Source organism: Hyperolius riggenbachi, chromosome 9 (assembly GCF_040937935.1).
Source record: "Hyperolius riggenbachi isolate aHypRig1 chromosome 9, aHypRig1.pri, whole genome shotgun sequence".
In the NCBI taxonomy this organism is placed as follows: domain Eukaryota; kingdom Metazoa; phylum Chordata; class Amphibia; order Anura; family Hyperoliidae; genus Hyperolius; species Hyperolius riggenbachi.
Window position 1 is genome coordinate 245,428,306 of NC_090654.1, and position 17,595 is coordinate 245,445,900.

Sequence of the window (17,595 nt, forward strand, 5' to 3'; positions counted from 1 at the left end):
CCCTTCCCTCCCTGCTGATTGGAGGGAAGGGATGGGGGCAGGGACCGGAGCTCTGCAGGAGGCGGGGGAGCAGCTGAGACTGACACTACAGATGTAAACACAGCCTCACAGCATGGCTGTGATTTATGAGGGATTGCAGGGTGCAGGGGGGACCTTAGTGGGGTTTGTGATAGCAACAGAGGCTGGGCTGTATAGGCAGATCCAGCCTCTGTATGCAGATAACCTTCTTTAAACACACCTCGGGTTCTCTTTAAATTTAATACCTTTCGGTATGTATTTTTTTTACTGTTCACCAGCGGTGCGCTTTAAGAAACATTTTATGCAGTAATCATAAAAACAATGCATAGCTCCCAACTGTCCTTTTTTTCGGAGGGACACTCTTTTTGCGATCCAACTCCCTCTGTCCCTCATTCTTCATTGGTCTTTCTTTCGGGACTGATGTACAGATTTAAAACTAAATTGATATATTTCTTAATTTCAAATGGTAATATGAAGAAAAATTAGTGATTGTAGAAAGGACCAGTGTGCTTCAAATTCTAAAATTACATATTTAGCGTATTCATTTTCTAGTGGTATGCTTGATTAGGGGTGTGTCGGGGGCGTGATTAGGGGTGTGGCAGGGTCATATCTTAAAGTGTCCCACTTTCTCAAAGTTGGGAGGCATGACAATGATCTATTAAACATAAAATGTAATAAACCCCTGTCAGGGGCGTTCCTACCATAGTGCGGCAAGGGGAGAGAAGCGCACCAGGTGACAGATGTCCCAGGGGTGCCACCAAGACCTCCCACAGAGGCCTGTGCAGGAGGGGGAAACAACACAAAAACGAGGGGTAGGTGGGACAGCGGCGGGGAGGCGGGCCAGACGCCCCACCTCCCTCACCTGGGTCCCCTCCTTCTGGCGCTTCCCCCCTCCCAATTAGCAGCAGCAGCAGACAGAAGCGGATGGAGAGGAACTACTCACCTACTTCCTGCGTTCCAGACGATGGCACACAGCGTCATCGTCACGTGATAGTGGTATACGCCTTCTCCACCGCTCACTGTGCTTCCTAATTAGCAGAAGCATAGTGAGCGGCGGATATGTCAGAGACCAGTGTCATGTGAGGATGCCGCTGCGTGCCATCGCCAGGAAGCAGGTGAGTAATTCCTCTCCGCCCGATCTTGCCCGCTTCTGTCTGCTGCTGCTAATTAGAAGGGGGAAGCACCAGAAAGAGGGGAGCCAGGTGAGGGAGGTGGGGGGTCTGGCCCCCCTCCCCGCTGATGTCCCACCTACCCATCCTTGCAAGCTTCCCCCATACCAGGGGCAACTATACTAATACTGGGGCAACTACACTACCTACACTGGGGGCAACTATACCAGCTATACTGGGGGCAACTATACTAATACTGGGGCAACTACACTAGCTACTCTGGGGGCAACTATACTAATACTCAGAGCCGGATTAAGGCTGAATGGGGCCCTAAGCGGACTTACAGATTGGGCCCCCCTGACATGCAGCCAACCGAGGAGCCAGCATCTTACCTACTATTAGCTGCTCCCTGGCTGGAGCCCCTCCGTGCTGCAACTCCTCTCTGAACTCTACTGACTCTGTAGCAGCACGTCTTTCAGCCCAGACGAACGAGCGAGCAAGCAGCGGCCGTTGCTATGGTGATGTGGCCACATGTGAGCCCTGCTCTCTCCAGCCCAGCCTGTGCAGTCAGACGCAGACTGATGATGTCAGCAGCGTGACGCACGCTGCTGACATCAGTCTACGTCTGACTGCACAGACTGGGCTGGAGGGAGCAGAGCTGGCACGCGGCCACATCACCATAGCAACGGCCGCTGCTTGCTCGATCATTCGTCTGGGCTGGATCACATACTGCTGCATCGTCAGCAGAGTGCGGAGAGTTGAGGCACGGAGGGGCTCCAGCCAGGGAGCGGCTGATAGAATGTAAGATGCTGGCTCCTCAGTTGGCTGATGGGGCCCTTAGACTCTTACTGGGGCCCCAAGCTAATGCTTGATTTGCCTGGTCAGTGATCCGGCCCTGCTAATACTGGGGGCAACTATACTAGCTATACTGGGGGCAACTATACTAGCCACGCTGGGGGCAACTATATTAGCTATACTGGGGGCAACTATACTACCTACACTGGGGCAACTATACTGGGGACAACTATACTAGCTATACTTAGGGCAACTATACTAGCTACACTGGGGGCAACTAGATTACCTACACCGGGGGCAACTATAGTAGCTACCTATACTGAGGCCAACTTTATGGGGGGATCCTACACCTAGCATTACCAGCTTAGCATGACACTTTTTTTTGGGGAGGGCGTCTTAATACTCAGCACCGGATGTCAAATGCCCTAGGTCCGTCACTGACCCCTGTGCCTGTACTTGGAGTTTAAACAACTTTACTGTAATGGGAACAGAATTGCAGTGGTGTTGGATAGAGCACAGACACACTTAAAGAACATGAAGTGAAGAAGTGAAGTGAAGAGGACATGGAGGCTGCCATATTTATTTCCTTTTAAACAAAGCAGCTGGCCTGTCTGTCCTGCTGATCCTCTGCCTCTAATACGTTTAGCCATAGACTCTGAACAAGCCTACACATCAGATGAGCGACTTAAAGGATACTCGAGGTGACATGATGTATGTACAGTGCCTAGCATACAAATAACTATGCGGTGTTCCTTTTTTTCTTTCTCTGCCTGAAAGAGTTAAACATCAGATATGTAAGTGGCAATTCCTGTTTGAGTCAGGACTAGGCCAGACTACAGTGTGACCCTCACTGATAAGAAATTACAACTATAAAACACTTTCCTAGCAAAGAATGGCTTCTGAGAGCAGGAAAGAGATAAAAAGGGTCAATAATTCATAGGTTTTAGCTCTGGCATACTTCAGTGAATGTGTCATTGAGCAAAAACAATAAAACAGTAAAGACTGAAAAAAAAGTAGATTTAAATGTAAAATAAAACCATGGAAAATCTTAAATCATTTTTAGGAGAAGGAAGATAGATACAATTGCTTATTTCATTAGTTTATTTTCACTTCGGGTGTCCTTTAACCCCCTTGGCGGTACGCAGTTTCTGAGGCTGCGTCCGCCAGGAGGTTTTTTGTCCCCCCAATTTTTTTTTAACGCTTTAGCTAGCATTTCGCTAGCTAAGCGTATGCCCAAAGTTGCTCCGGTCCCCACCGTGCCCGCCGATCGCCTCCGGCTATACGTACCTAGCCAAGATCCCACGAAAAGCGCACTTTCCAGATCAGCTTCTGGCGTTGCTATGGCGAAGATCGGAGATGACGTCATCCGCAATTCTGATCGCCGTCATTGCGAAGCCTGGAGCCGATTGGGCGGCTGCGCCGGCGTGGGAAGGCTGGGGGGTACATATACCGGAAGGTATTGCGGGCGATCGTGGGGGACCGAAACAACTTTGAGCATACGCTTAGCTAGCGAACCGCTAGCTAAAGTGTATAGCGCTATTAAAAAAAAATAAAAAAAATCATCCTGGGCCATGTGATCCTCTGCGGTGGCTACCCAGTGTGTAGCACGGGGTTACCGCTAAGGAGGTTAAAGAGGAACTGTAGTGAAAATAGATTTCATGAATACAATTGCTTATTGTTTACAATATTCATGTATAGATTATCTAGTCAGCGTTTGCCCATTGTAACATCTTTCCTCTCCCTGATTTACATTCTGAAATTTATCACTGGTGGTGACATCTTTAGTTCTGCCAGGTGATCTGTATGGAATGTTCGTTACTGAGAGTTCTATGCACTTACGGAGATATTGCTTGCTTGGCAGTTGGAAAAAGCTGTTATTTCCCACAATGCCATACAAAAGAACCGCACACCTTGGTTGATGGATGCTGGTGCAGGATCCCTGGGCTAATCTGCACGCAGACTTCTTAGAACCTTAAAGTCAAGTTTATTGTTCCTTCACACACACACAAGCAATACATCTGACCGATTGGCCAACTTACAGTAGGTAGTCGAAATCTGACAGAACCACCAGTCTTGGAATAACCCATTTCCTCATGGGGGATTATCAGGGTTTTCTTTATTTTCAAACCGCTTAGTGACTGGCAGTTGCTTTGTCCAACTGCCAAAAAAGTGTGCAGTGAGCAGGGAAGATGTCCAGCATCACTGTATAAATCCTTTCCAGGGAAAGTCTTTATAAAGAATAAAAGCCTTGCTGAGAATCCCCCATAAAGAGATGGACTAGTTCAAAACCTGTCGGTTCTGTCAGATTTCTAATACCTACTGTAAGTGACAGCAACATAGGAGAAAAGTAATGTATGGCTCTTTTACTCTGGACGAAACATACTTCTTATTTGTATATAGTTACACATTTTAAATTTTACAAATTTTTACAATAGTGGTCCTTTGATTAATTTTATTTGTATTTGAGTATCAATTTGAATTTGAACAGCATTTCATTTGTGCATGAATATTCTTTATATTGGATCCAAGCAGTTTGGGTCACAGCCACCCAATGAATTCAGTGGAGGCTGCAAAGAACTTCAAACAATGGATCATAGGACAGGCTGACTTAAGAATAATGCAAAACAAAAACAATTCATACTTACAGAATGTATTTAAAGGAGAATAGCATTCATTGTACATTGCAACCATTGAAGACCTAGGAGGTCCATAATGTGTAGTGTTTAGTTCCTGCAGTTTTATAAACAGATGTATACAGTATTGTACCAATTTTAATTTTTATTGATTGACAAAAATGGCCCTGGATCTTTTGACACAATTTTAAAGAGAATCTGTATTGTTAAAATCGCACAAAAGTAAACATACCAGTGCGTTAGGGGACATCTCCTATTACCCTCTGTCACAATTTCGCCGCTCCTCGCCGCATTAAAAGTGGTTAAAAACAGTTTTAAAAAGTTTGTTTATAAACAAACAAAATGGCCACCAAAACAGGAAGTAGGTTGATGTACAGTATGTCCACACATAGAAAATACATCCATACACAAGCAGGCTGTATACACCCTTCCTTTTGAATCTCAAGAGATCATTTGTGTGTTTCTTTCCCCCTTCTGCTCTCATGCACTGAAGTTTCAGGCTGCTTGTTTCTTTCTGCAAACAGCTTTGCCCTTGTCTGTAATTCTTCAGTATGTGAAAGCCCAGCCAGCTCAGAGGACGATTTATCCAGCTTGTAAAAGATAAGAGAGAAGAGAGAAGCTGCCCTAATCTAAATAATACACAGGCAGTGTGCAGAGAGGGGCCTGGAAGGGAGAGTTCATAGCAGAACCACAACACTGAAGAACTTGGCAGCCTTCCAGACACAGGCCGACAAGTCTGACAGGGGAAAGATACATTGATTTATTACAGAGACTGTGATAGCAGAAAGTGCTGCAGTAAGCCAGAACACATTAGAATAGCTTTTGGAACTTGTAGGATGATAAAAAACAGGATGCAATTTTTGTTACGGAGTCTCTATAAGGCATAGGTAACTAGGCAGATGCCTGGGGTGTCGCCTGCAGATGGGGGCACCAAAGAGATATTTTTAATCACACGATGCTTTAAGAAGCAGTTTTTTATACGCATTTCATAAAGGATACATAAGGTGACATGTGACATGATGAGATAGACATGTGTATGTGCAGTGCCAAGTACATAAATAACTATGCGGTGTTCCTTTTTTTCTCTCTCTGCCTGAAAGAGTTAAAAATCAGGCATGCAAGTGAAGGTTTCTATCCAGGTTGGAACTGGGTACAGGGGCTTTGAGTTTGCCAGGAGAAAAGTTCAATATAAAATGTTATTTGTTTAGTCTGGGCCGGACTGTAGCGTAACCTTCACTGATAAGGAATTACAGCTATAAAACACTTTCCTGGCAGAGAATGGCTTCTAAAAGCAGGAAAGAGATAAAAAAAAAAATCAATAGTTCATAGATTTTAGCTCTGGCATCCTTCAATGCACATGACATTGAGCAGAGACACAAACTGTAAAAACTTAAAAAGTAGATTTCAAAATAAAATCAAACTGTGGGATATCTAAAAAAGGTCATTTTTAGGAGGAGGAGGATAGATACAATTGTTTATCTCATCAGTTCATTTTCACCTTGTGCTTCCTTTAAGAAAAGCTGTGGATGGTAATTTTGACACCTACATGTACATTCAGGGCCGGATTTACCATAAGGCACTGTAGGCACATACCTACAGGCGCATGATGATGGAAAGGCAGCTCACTCCCCTCACCTAGTGCCTCCTTTCCTATGCAGAGTCCTGATGAGAGTGTAAATGAAATGTTACTCACCCTGCCCTCTGCATTCCACTGAATAGAGCTCCTTTCAGTCACCACTAGCTACTCAACTACTCAATACTGAGGGTACCTCTGGCTGCCTAATACTAAGGGGCACTTGTGGCTACCTATGAGGGGCAAGGGAAGTAAGGGAGAAGTGACAGCTGGGCCAGTCAGCACACTTGCAGCGTGGTTCGGCGGGTGTTTGTAGGTTCATAGAGGGCGGAGTCTAAGGTGCCAGGACATCTGTGCATATAGTTAGCATACCAAAGAAGGCCAAAATAGCATAATAAATAATATGGCAGTTGCAGTTAATGTGCCAATTACACTGAAATCAGCGACGGGCTACCGAGTACCGATCTACTCGAATTCGGAAACCACTCACTACCGCACCTCCATAGGTTGCGTATTACAGCAATCACATGCATAGGATACATGGACATCTGGGTATGTTAACCCCCCATCCCGCGGTCACAAGTGCAGTAATTAACCTTCATTAGAATTCCGAATTTGAGTAGATCGCTACTCGGAAGCCCATCAATGTCTGTAATTGGTTAAAGGAAACATCTTAGGAAAAAAAATCTATATAGCTGGGGCTTCCTCCAGCCCCTGGCAGCCGTTCGGTCCCTCGCCGCAGCCCCTGGGGTTTCCTCGGTTGCACCTGCACGAGCGCACAGTCGCACTCCCGCGGCCAGGAGCGTTGGGCACAGGGAAAGTAGTTCTGAGCCTGCGCAGAACGCTCCAGGCCACGTTAGCATGATTGTGGCTCGTGCAGGTGCAGAAAGTATCTGCAACGGAGGGTATCCCGGGACCCCGGAGCTGCAGCGAGAGACAGATCGGCTGCCAGGGGAGAAGATTTTTTTTCCCCTTCTGACCTTTCCTTTAAAGAGAAACTCAGACCAAAAATTTAACTTTATCCCAATCAGTAGCTGATACCCCCTTTTACGTGAGAAATCTATTCCTTTTCACAAACAGAACATCAGGGGGCGCTGTATGACTGATATTGTGGTGAAACCCCTCCCACAAGAAACCCCTCCCACAAGAAAAGTTCGAACTTTTGGCAGTTTTCTGTCAGTGAACCTTGTTGCATTGTGGAAAATAGCTGTTTACAGCTGTTTCCAACTGCCAAAAACCATGCAGCAGCTACATCACCTGCCAACAGTAAAATGTTCACTGGAGTTCCTCTAGTTGCTCCTATAATTATAAGAAGGGTTTGTCATGTGAGTTTAGGCCATTGAGGTGTAAGTGTAACCATTATTGGCTTACTTTTTATGATCATTTGCTTGCAAAAAGTACATGCGGGCAGGTGGAATACATAACATAGGTGTAAAGCAAGGTTTGTAAGATCAAATTAGATAACCTAATAAGCTTCCAAATGAACATATTCAAAGTAATAATAATGCTGTCCAATCAGATTCAATGCAGTGAGGACCTGTATATGCAACATAAACAACACACATATAGGTCCCTCTATACCAGTGGTCCTCAAACTAAGGCCCGCGGGCCGAATGCGGCCCCCTGAGGCTTTTTCACTGGCCCCCAAACACAAAATGCATAAGTTATAGATGTGGCCCACTGCACCTTTGAATTTGGTGGCCCACATATAGAACAGCAGTGCTGGCACCACCCATCCACATACTATAGAAGTCAGTGAGCAGTAATTTACTGGCTTCCAATCCAATTCTGCATCAGGTGACACTGCTGTCCAACTGAACGGCATGCTGTTACCTGGGTTATGCTTCACTCTCTGATGAACAAAGAGGTTTTTGCGGGCACCACATGACTGAACCACCCCCCAGCCTAGGAAGTAACTTTAGCTTTCATTTTTGATCCTTTTGGTAAAACTGACGTGGGAGATGGCCCAGAGAAGCTAGCATTTTGGGCCTCTTGACACCCACCCATGGCACTTGCTTAGCTTGCCTTGTGGATGATCCTGCTCTGCCCCGAACCATCCCACCCCCGATTCAGAGGTACTTTAAAGAGCTTCAGAAGTTTGTTTTGGTCCTGGGCTGTGTGGTTAAAGCCAATGGGTACCGATTTTAAAAACAAAAAGTCAGATACTCACCTAAGGAGAGGGAAGGCTCGGTCCTAATGAGCCTTCCCTCTCCTCTCCCGGTGCCCTCGGTGCTGCGCTGGCTCCCCCGTTCGCGTCCGCCGCCGCAGGGACTTCGGAGGTCTTCGGGAGCACTCGGGCTTCCAAAGACGGGCCGCTCCATACTACGTACGCGTGAGCGCGTCATAGAGGGCGCTCGCGCATGCGTAGTATGGAGCGGCCGCGTCATCGGGAGCCCGAGTGCTCCCGAAGCCTTCCGAAAGCTCCCTTCGGCATGCGGAAGTGGCAGTATTTGACCGAACTGGTCGAATACTGCCACGGGGGATCCTGCGCGGGACCGGGCACCGGGAGAGGAGAGGGAAAGCTCATTAGGACCGAGCCTTCCCTCTCCTTAGGTGAGTATCTGACTTTTTGTTTTTAAAACCGGTAAACATTCACTTTAAAGCCAATGTCAACTGAAAAATAAAAACAGATACTTACCTATGGAGAGGAAAGGCTCTGGGTCCTATAGAACCTTCCGGAGTCTCTCAAGGTCCCCTTCATTCCAACGCAGTCAACCTTGTTCCAATCTGCCGACACATGAGGCTTCAGAAGCCCGAGTGCTCGCAGCCTGAGGGGGAGAAAGCGCACTCGTGCAGGCACAGTACTGAGCTGCATCATGAGAGGACAGGGAAAGCTCTATAGGACCCAGAGCCTGTCCCCTTCAAAGGTCTGTGTTTTTTATTTTGTTGACATTCACTTTAATAAATCCAAAGTTTAAACTAAATTTAATATTCGTTTGAGCACAGAACTCATTCTACACTTTACGCTGCCTTTCCTGGAACTGGAAAGCAGATTAAATAAAAAGTGGTTCATTTAAATCTATTTATAAATAATTCTCAGATCACCTCTTTCTGTTCTATGCAGACTTGGAAAGATGAAGTCCATTTCAGGTCTAGTGAGTTGGAATAATCTACATGTTGCAGAAGCTGCTTATAATTAACACAGCAGAGGGTAGAACAGAAAGCTTCTAAAAGCCCATCTGAACTCACAGTTCATGAACATAGCTATACTCTGTAAAACTTTTGAAAATGTCAGCGCTATTAAATGTACAATAATAATAATAATAATAATAATAATAACAGGAATAATAATAATAAATGCAGTTGAAATTAATTTGTTTCCCAGACTCACAGATAAGTCATCACCAGTCTGTTTCTCAACACTGTAAAATTAGACATTTTCACAAGACATTTTATCTGAAGGTATCAGAGACATCAGAGTAAACAAAAACTTTAGGCTACTTGCACACTACGAACATTGCATTGCCATCCTAAAAAAAAAAAAAAGTTTGCAACATAATGGAGAGGGAAAGATGCATCACACATTACAACTGCAATATACTCGATACGCAGAAGACCACAGTCGAGGGGGAAAAAAAAAAATAAACTTCATCTCTAAGCATTTTTCCCCTTAAAATCCAGAGCAATTTTCACATTACAGCCCTGCTTCCATGCATGCAGCAATAACGTTATCACTACTTATTACACCTAAATGATCTGTACATAGTTGTATTTAGTTTTTTTGGGTGGTACTTTTTGCTAAGAATTATTTTATTTTATATGCATTGTAAGGGGAATAAAAAGAAAAAAAATCTCAGGTCTCAGTTTTTAGCCATTATATTTTTAAAATAAAACATCCTACTCTAATTAAAAACACACACATTTTATTTGGCCATTTGTCCCAGCTATTTTGGCTTTCTCATTGTACTCTATCAATAGTTAAAAGGCCCTATTTGCAAAAATAACAGAAATACATCCTCATGTCCATACAAAGGTCCCTAAGGTTTGTACCACACTTAGCTGGATATAAATGGCAATGTAGTGAACAACAGCAGGTTTACCATTAAAGTGAATCTGAAGAAGGAAAAAAAAAATATACTTTCCTAAAGAGAGGAAAGGCTCTGGGTCTTATACAGCCTACCCATTTCTCTTCACATCCTCTCGCTCCCCCACAAGCTCCTCCATTCAAATCTCCCCCCACAGGACAAGACAGGTAGCTCCATACTGCGCATGCCCGAGAGAAAGCCTGAGTGCTCCTGAAGACTTCCGTAACCCACCCGCAACGCTTGGTGTACAGAGGCGCCAGAGTAGAATAAAAATGTTTAAAAACCGTCTAAAAGAGGGGGATGTTCAGGTGGACTTACCTCCCTCAAAAATATAGAACTCAATTGAGTCACAATATATCAATACAAAAAAACGTTTTATTTAACTCCACTTAGTGCAACGCGTTTCGCAGGTGTGGTCCTGCTTCATCAGGCAAACAGGAGTATAACTCAATGGGTCTAGATGCAGAAGTGACCGCAACGTAAGAGAACAGTCTTAGACCGATGCTAATGGGGGAGTCAAAGCAAGAACAACGGGACAAGGAGAGGAACGGGAAGGCTCTACAGGACCCAGAGCCTTCCCCCTCCTTAGGTAAGTGTATGTTTTTTGTTTTTATTTTTTGGCTTCAGACTCCCTTTAAAAGGGAATTCCAGGGAACAGAAGGCTATGTGTACTTATGTTTATAAGTACAGTAATTTTTTAAGTCGTCCAGTGTATCAGCACACCAATCTTTAATTAAACACGCTCTTTTTTGAGCCATATATATATATATATATATATGTTTCCATACGAGTTCAGCCAACAATTGTTTCAGGGCCACACAGGGTCCCCCTTTATCTAGGCATGTGGTTAGGTAACCACACGCCTAGATAAAGGGGGACCCTGCACGGCACACAAAACAATTGTCGGCTAAACTCTTCTGGAAACATATGGCTCAATAAAGAATGTGTTTGATTGAAGATTGGTGTGCTGATACATTGGACGACTTATCTATTGTGGAGGCATTGCCTATGCCTCAGCATCAAGCACCCTACTAAACATTGATGGAGTGCCCATCCACAACTATGGTCTGCAGTAATTTTTTAAGGTGAACTCGAACTGAAAAAAAAAAAAACCTCTTGTTAGCGTACAGCCCCCAACTTACCGTGCTGGTTAGAGCTGGAGTTCCTGAATCTCAGGTTTCATAGAAACTGCCATTTTTTTGTTTTGGAAATTACCTTACCTGTATCACTAATGTTCCCCAGACAGGTCAGGCAGCTGCTCTGGACACTACAGGGCAGGGGTCTCAAACTCGCGGCCCGCGGGCCATTTGCGGCCCTCGATATAATATTTTGTGGCCCGCGCCGGCAAAAGCTTCCTTATAGTTCAATTCAGTGCTCCCAAGTAATCCGCTGCATCCCCGCCGCTAAACGAGGGCTGCAGAGCCCCCAAATCGCCCGGAGGGCAATCCGCCGGCATTTCCTGGAAGGGGCAGAGCTTTCAGCTTCAGCTCTGCCCCACCTGACGTCAATCGCGGCACATCGCCGCCTCTGCCCGCCCCTCTCACTCTTGATTCACAGAGAGGGGTGGGTAGAGGCGGCCCGATTGACGTCAGGAGGGGCAGAGCTGAAGCTGAAAGCTCTGCTCCTTCCAGGAAATGCCGGCGGATTGCCCCCCTGATTGACTTTTTGTGAAATCCCTTATGCGGTCCAGCCTCATCCTAACTTTGCCTCCTGCGGCCCCCAGGTAAATTGAGTTTGGGACCCCTGCTATAGGGTGATCTCTACCACTGCAGGTACTCTGCCAAAAGTTTACACATGTGGGGCAACTGGTTGCGGGTGGTTAAGAACAGGCACCTGTTAATTTGGATTTCAAGTGATGCTGAAAAAGTTACAATAACCGTAATATGACATTACCGAAATTCTATTATTTTTGCACCAATGCTTTCATAGTGTCATTGGACCCATTCCCCAACAATCGCCTATCCCTGAGCAAATGCCCTTGGTCCTTGTTGATGCGAAACTCGAAAATCCCCACAGCATAAACCCACTTCCTTAACTTAGAGACTCTGAAGTCTCCTAAAAACGAAGAAATTCAAATTAAGTGAAAGGATGTAGATGTACAATTGAAAAATGTAATTGTGAGCTGTTCCAACTGTGCTGAATGTGCCTTGTGAGCTCACCTGTTCATTGACAAGACATGTTCTTCTGGTTTAGCTTCAAACCACGGACTTCTGGGTGGCTCTGCATACAACAAGGAGGATTGGCAGTGTAAACTCACTGGAGACATGTGATCTGGTGCTGTCCACATTAAACTTGGGCTCATTGTTTGTCTCATGATGGAACTCTCCGAATCGCTAGAGTTTGCCGGAACATTGTAGTTTATGACAGAAGGGCTGCAGAAGGCTGTGGAGGAATATTCATGCCTGTTGTCCATATATGGAGGAAGGTAGACTGGGCTCTGCTCTACTGGAACAACACTCTGATTGGCAATGTACTCAGAAGCAGTTATGGCGACTGGAGAACTCTTAAGATCACCTTTCCCATGTCCCGCATGCTGCAGAGGCTGCAACTGACAGAACTCCTTGTGCATGTATGCAGACATGTTTGAAGATGAAATTCTGATTCTCAAATCATCAATGAGTCCCATTCACTAGGATAAAAGAAGGATGCATTATTATTATTAGAGAAAATAAATATTAGTCAAGTTCCTACAACTGGACAGTCCACCAAAGTACAATACGTCCTCTGCATATCAAAAAGCACCCAAAATGAATGAGCAACATTGGTGACAGAAATGGACGGCAGAACCAAATTCCATTGGGGCCTGTAAAGAGGACCAATTTGTGCTTCATAAATTCTCCTTGTGGAGAATTTACAGAGAGGTGTAAGACACCACCGACAAATGATGACTTGATGGTGCTCATATGTCTCATGTGTCATTTCTGCTTCTTCTGCAGGATGAAACAGGAAGCAGAAGTTAGACACAATCGTGTACAGATAATTGAAGACTTACAAACATACATGGGAGCTTATCAAGTGTCAAGCCTGAGAAATTCTAGTTCTGAGGAGGAGGAGTGTATGTTAAAGTGGTGACCAGCCACCAAAAAATTAGTTATGGCTGCAGGTCAGCTCTCTAGTGGCAATCAGCAAGTACTTGTCCCTCAAATAACATCATTAGGCAGCATTTCCCAAAATTAACACATGTAGCAGTACCCCTCCCCCCCCCCCCCCCCCATTAAAGGCAGAATAACACCCCAGACACATAGCAAGGGCTTGGCGGCAGCATAAGCAGACAAGTCTAATCACATAGATGATAGTCTCCACATGCAACCCACACTCACGCTTTCCAGAAGGAGGAGAAAACCAAGACTTTGAGCAGTGACCTACAGATCCGGCAAAATCTTAGCATCTGGAGTCAAGTTTGGCATATGCTTAAAGGGGAACTGAAGTGAAAGGCTGACATATTGATTTCCTTTTAAACAATACCAGTTGCCTGGAAGCCCTGATGGCCTATTTGGCTGCAGTAGTGTCTGAATAACACCAGAAACAAGCACGCAGCTAGTCTTGCCAGATCTGACAATAAGGTCAGAAAGACCTGATCTGCTGCTTGCTTGTTCAGGGTCTATGGCTAAAAGGATTAGAGGCAGAGGATCAGCAGGATAACCAGGCAACTGGTATTGCTTAGGTGGAAATAAATATGGCAGCCTCCATGTCCCTCTCGCTTGAGTAGTCCTTTAAGAAATGAAAGTTACATCAAATCAAAAATGTATTCTGAAATTATCCTTGAGCCCGGTTTCTTAAAGTAGAAATTTTTTTTTTGTCTAGAGGTAGGGCTGAAAGCAATTTTGAAATTAAAACTTATGAGATTATTGTACAAATAAGGGGTATGTGATCAAGGGAGAGAACATTGAGGAACTTTAGATTTTCATCTCACAGCCATCTGCTCAATCAACAATTTGGGGAGATCATATTAACCATTTGAATCTTCTGATGAAGGTGTGAAGGTGAGTACCTGTGAGAGAACGCGGAAAAGCCGCCGCGTGTGCTGCTGAGGAGGCGGCGGATTCCACGTCCAATGCGGCGGTTTGCACGCGGAAGCGTGCGTCTGGTAACAGGGCAGAACGCGGAAAAGCCGCCGCATGTAACAGTAAGGCGGCTGGTTCCGCGTCCAGCACGGCAGTTTGCACGCGGCAGCGTGTGTCTGGTGTGGCTGAGTCTGTTAGTGCACACAGGCTTAGGAATGCGCGCGCTGAGAGGCAGAACTCTTATACTGGGCAAGGAGAGATCAGCTGATCACACCGATCAGCTGACTCCAGAGCAGGTTACTATTGGTTGATCAATTAGGGGTGGTGCCGAAGAGCACTACTCCATATATAGTTACTGCTGGCCAGTCTCAAGTTGTCTGCCGTTGCGAACACTACGTGGAAGCACTCAGACCTTAGTCAGATCCAACAGTGTGTTTGAACCAGGTGGACCTGGGAATTCACACTGAGCCAGATTACTTGTACTGTTATTCTGTTTATGCTTAGACTAGTTCCAGGGTGTAGAGACCACGGACCTCACACCCAGACTAGGCATTGTTGATATCTGTTATGACTTACTGCTTTCCTGACTATCCCTTTGATCTCTGATTCGGTACCTCGCATATCTGACATTCCGTTGCCAGTCCCTGCTTGCCTTGGATACCGAATCAGCCTTCTGTCTTTGTACTTAATCTGTCCGTGTGTTGCTGACCAGGCGTGCCCGACCTCGAGAGCTATCTCTCTTCTTAAGAGATAGTCTCCAGATCAGATAGTGACATCCACCTTCAGGTGTCACTCACTCTCTGGTCCCTCCTATCTCCAGCCTGACTCCACCCCTTGGAGAGTCTCAGCCTGCTGGAAGGTTCCTGTGCCCTCAAGAACAGTATTCCTTTACTGCCTATGATCATCTGCTCAGCAGGTGCATTACTCAAAGTACTACTGTTACACCAAACACTCACATACCTATAGGTGTCCAGAGGTTAGCAATATATCTGTATTATCGGTGATTCTGCAGATCATCAATAATCAGGTATATATCTGCATTCTTGGTGATACTGCAGATCACCAATAATCAGATTCTCTCTGCGTGCTGACACTAATCGTTACAGTACCATTGTCAGACCTCGTATGTGTGGCAGTAACGGTCTGATTCCACATACACAAGTGGCTTGGCTATCTATATAATGAGGTGGTGGCAGACATTTTAAAACGTCCGGTGGTCCATTAAGAGGGACCAACAAGAGGGACCAACATTTTAAAATGGCTCATTGTCCAATAGTGGTTGAAGGATAACTGACCTGAGAGGTATAAAGAGTGTAAAAAGTTATTTTCACAATCGGCCCTTTGTACTAATTAATATCTTGTCACCTCCACCACATTACAGAACACTCCGCACTCACCAGATTAAATGAGCATACCAAATTATCATATGCGCTTAATGTCTCTCCTATGCAGTCTGGTCTTAATGGCCTCTGTCGGCGATCTTTATCATGGTCATTAGGCTCATCACATATGTAAAAACAACATGGGACTCCTATAATGCATTACCGGTTTAAAACTTTTATCCCTGCCATAAAAATCCCAATTTAAAAAACTCACGTATTTCCTTAAAAGGCATATAGATAAGTGTAGGTAGCGAGGGAAAATGGGGAAAGCATCTACCATTACCACTCCACGTGAGTTTGACTAGCTGCTTATCTTCCTTTTGCTCCACCATCTCACGGCTGTCTCGATTAAGCAATCTCCAACCGGTTTCGTCACCTGACTTTCAGGTGACGAAACCAGTTTGGTATTGCACTGAATTAATCTTGGCATTTAAAATCCCCTTTCAGCACATGTATATAAAAATTAGCTTATAAAAGTTATAGCAGAAAGCAATACCTAGGTTACATTCTGATGTGAGGAGTCTTGCTTTACCCTCTCCACACTGCTCTCTGGCAAACAGATTAGACAGCCCCATCTTCTTGGCCTTCTGGTCTTGTGACAGATGACGCCAGCAATCTAGTCCCCAGACATAGATCTCCGGTTTTCTATAGGTTTAAGGAACATAAAAAAACCTGAAAGTAAGTGTTCGCTATACAATTTATGGAATACAAGAGAAAGACTAGAAAATACGGGCACTAAATGCAACCTGTGCCGGGGTACTTCAATCAGATTAGTTAAGATGACCATACACACAGATTGCCACCCAACGTAGAGCGGGTGCAGCACGGCAACGCTTGTGCATGAAGGGAAGCGTGTTTAAAGATTAGCTGTCAGCCATACTATCTCAGAAAAAAAATACCCACATATACGGTAAGTAGATAAATACTTGCTTTACTTACATAACATATGTATTGCACTGTCCACGTTTTGATTTTAGTGATTTTTCTACAGTAAAAGAAGAGAAAATCCTTCTTAGCATTTCACATTTTAACTGTGGCTATTTTGAAGCCTATCCTGATGTAATTTCCTCCCTTACTCCCCTCTGCCTGATTTGCCCACCCTTCACTATAGAAACTGCATTGTCTCAGCATGAGAAATATTGGTCACTCAGATAGGAACAGAGTGGTGGGAGGGGAAAACAGAAGGGAAAGAGGCTTCAGCCAATCAGGCTGCATTAGCTAAGTCTGGAAGGAAATAGAGAAGCAAAAAAGGACAACCCAGCATGACCTGCAACTTCCTTTTTGTGTACCAAATAAGAGTCGGGTAAACTGGGGAATGATCATTTATCAACAAGAAAAGTAATAGTGATTTTTAACGTTTGGATTGCCTGGTTAGCATCCTCATTACTTGTTTACCCGATTAATAAAATTTATTTTTGATTTTATGCCCGACAGTTACACTTTAAATGTGCAGGAGGGTTTCAGGGGGAGACAGAGGTCCAGTGGACAGTGTGTGAAACCAAGGCTAAGGCAATGCAATTATATTGTAATGGTATGGTGGCAGGTTAGCAGTGCGATGCGGTGGAATCTGCATTGTGGTTCTGCATTATGAATGTGTTAATAAAGTCAGTGAAGCAAACTCTGAACTGTATGTGTTGCATTGCACAATGTGACATTTCCCCTCTGTTGCATCGCGATCCTGCTTTTGCACTGTCACCACTGTGAATGTAGCCTTAGGGCCCTAACTCTACTAGTAAAAACAGAAGCTCCCAATAAAGGGAATGTGACATTTATTACTAGGTTTAGCAATGAACATCAAAAGTTTTGCAGTACTTTACCCATTGCAAAAGGTGAAGTGAGGAGCACCAAAGCACAACCAGGTGTGCCACGAACCCGTCCCACTGTCTCTTGGAACCAGTGAAGTCTGAAGGATGAATGGGTTGGCACTACCTGGTGGTGCTGACCCAGTCATTCTTCAGCAGTACTTTACCAAAACATTTTACATACAGACTCCTTGCGACATTCATTTCCGTAAGTTAACCTTAGTTTATCTGCTCACCATTAAGAGAAAAAAGCG

The 17,595-nt window shown here is 44.8% G+C and overlaps 1 protein-coding gene across 4 annotated transcripts in view; it reads right to left on the reverse strand.

Annotated features, from left to right (window-relative positions):
* Positions 1-17,595, reverse strand: part of ESR2 (estrogen receptor 2) — a 153,307-nt gene that overhangs the window by 59,149 nt on the left and 76,563 nt on the right. For 2 of the 4 annotated variants that reach the window (XM_068252056.1, XM_068252055.1), the window contains exons 2-3: positions 16,036-16,184; positions 12,313-12,782 (exon numbers count right to left, since the gene is read on the reverse strand). In XM_068252056.1, the coding sequence (XP_068108157.1) occupies positions 12,313-12,779 (467 nt within the window). In that variant the 5' untranslated portion in view covers positions 12,780-12,782; positions 16,036-16,184. Of the gene's footprint in view, positions 1-1,519; positions 1,669-12,312; positions 12,783-16,035; positions 16,185-17,595 lie in introns of those variants that run through there. The other 2 variants (XM_068252059.1, XM_068252060.1) reach the window with 1 other exon arrangement.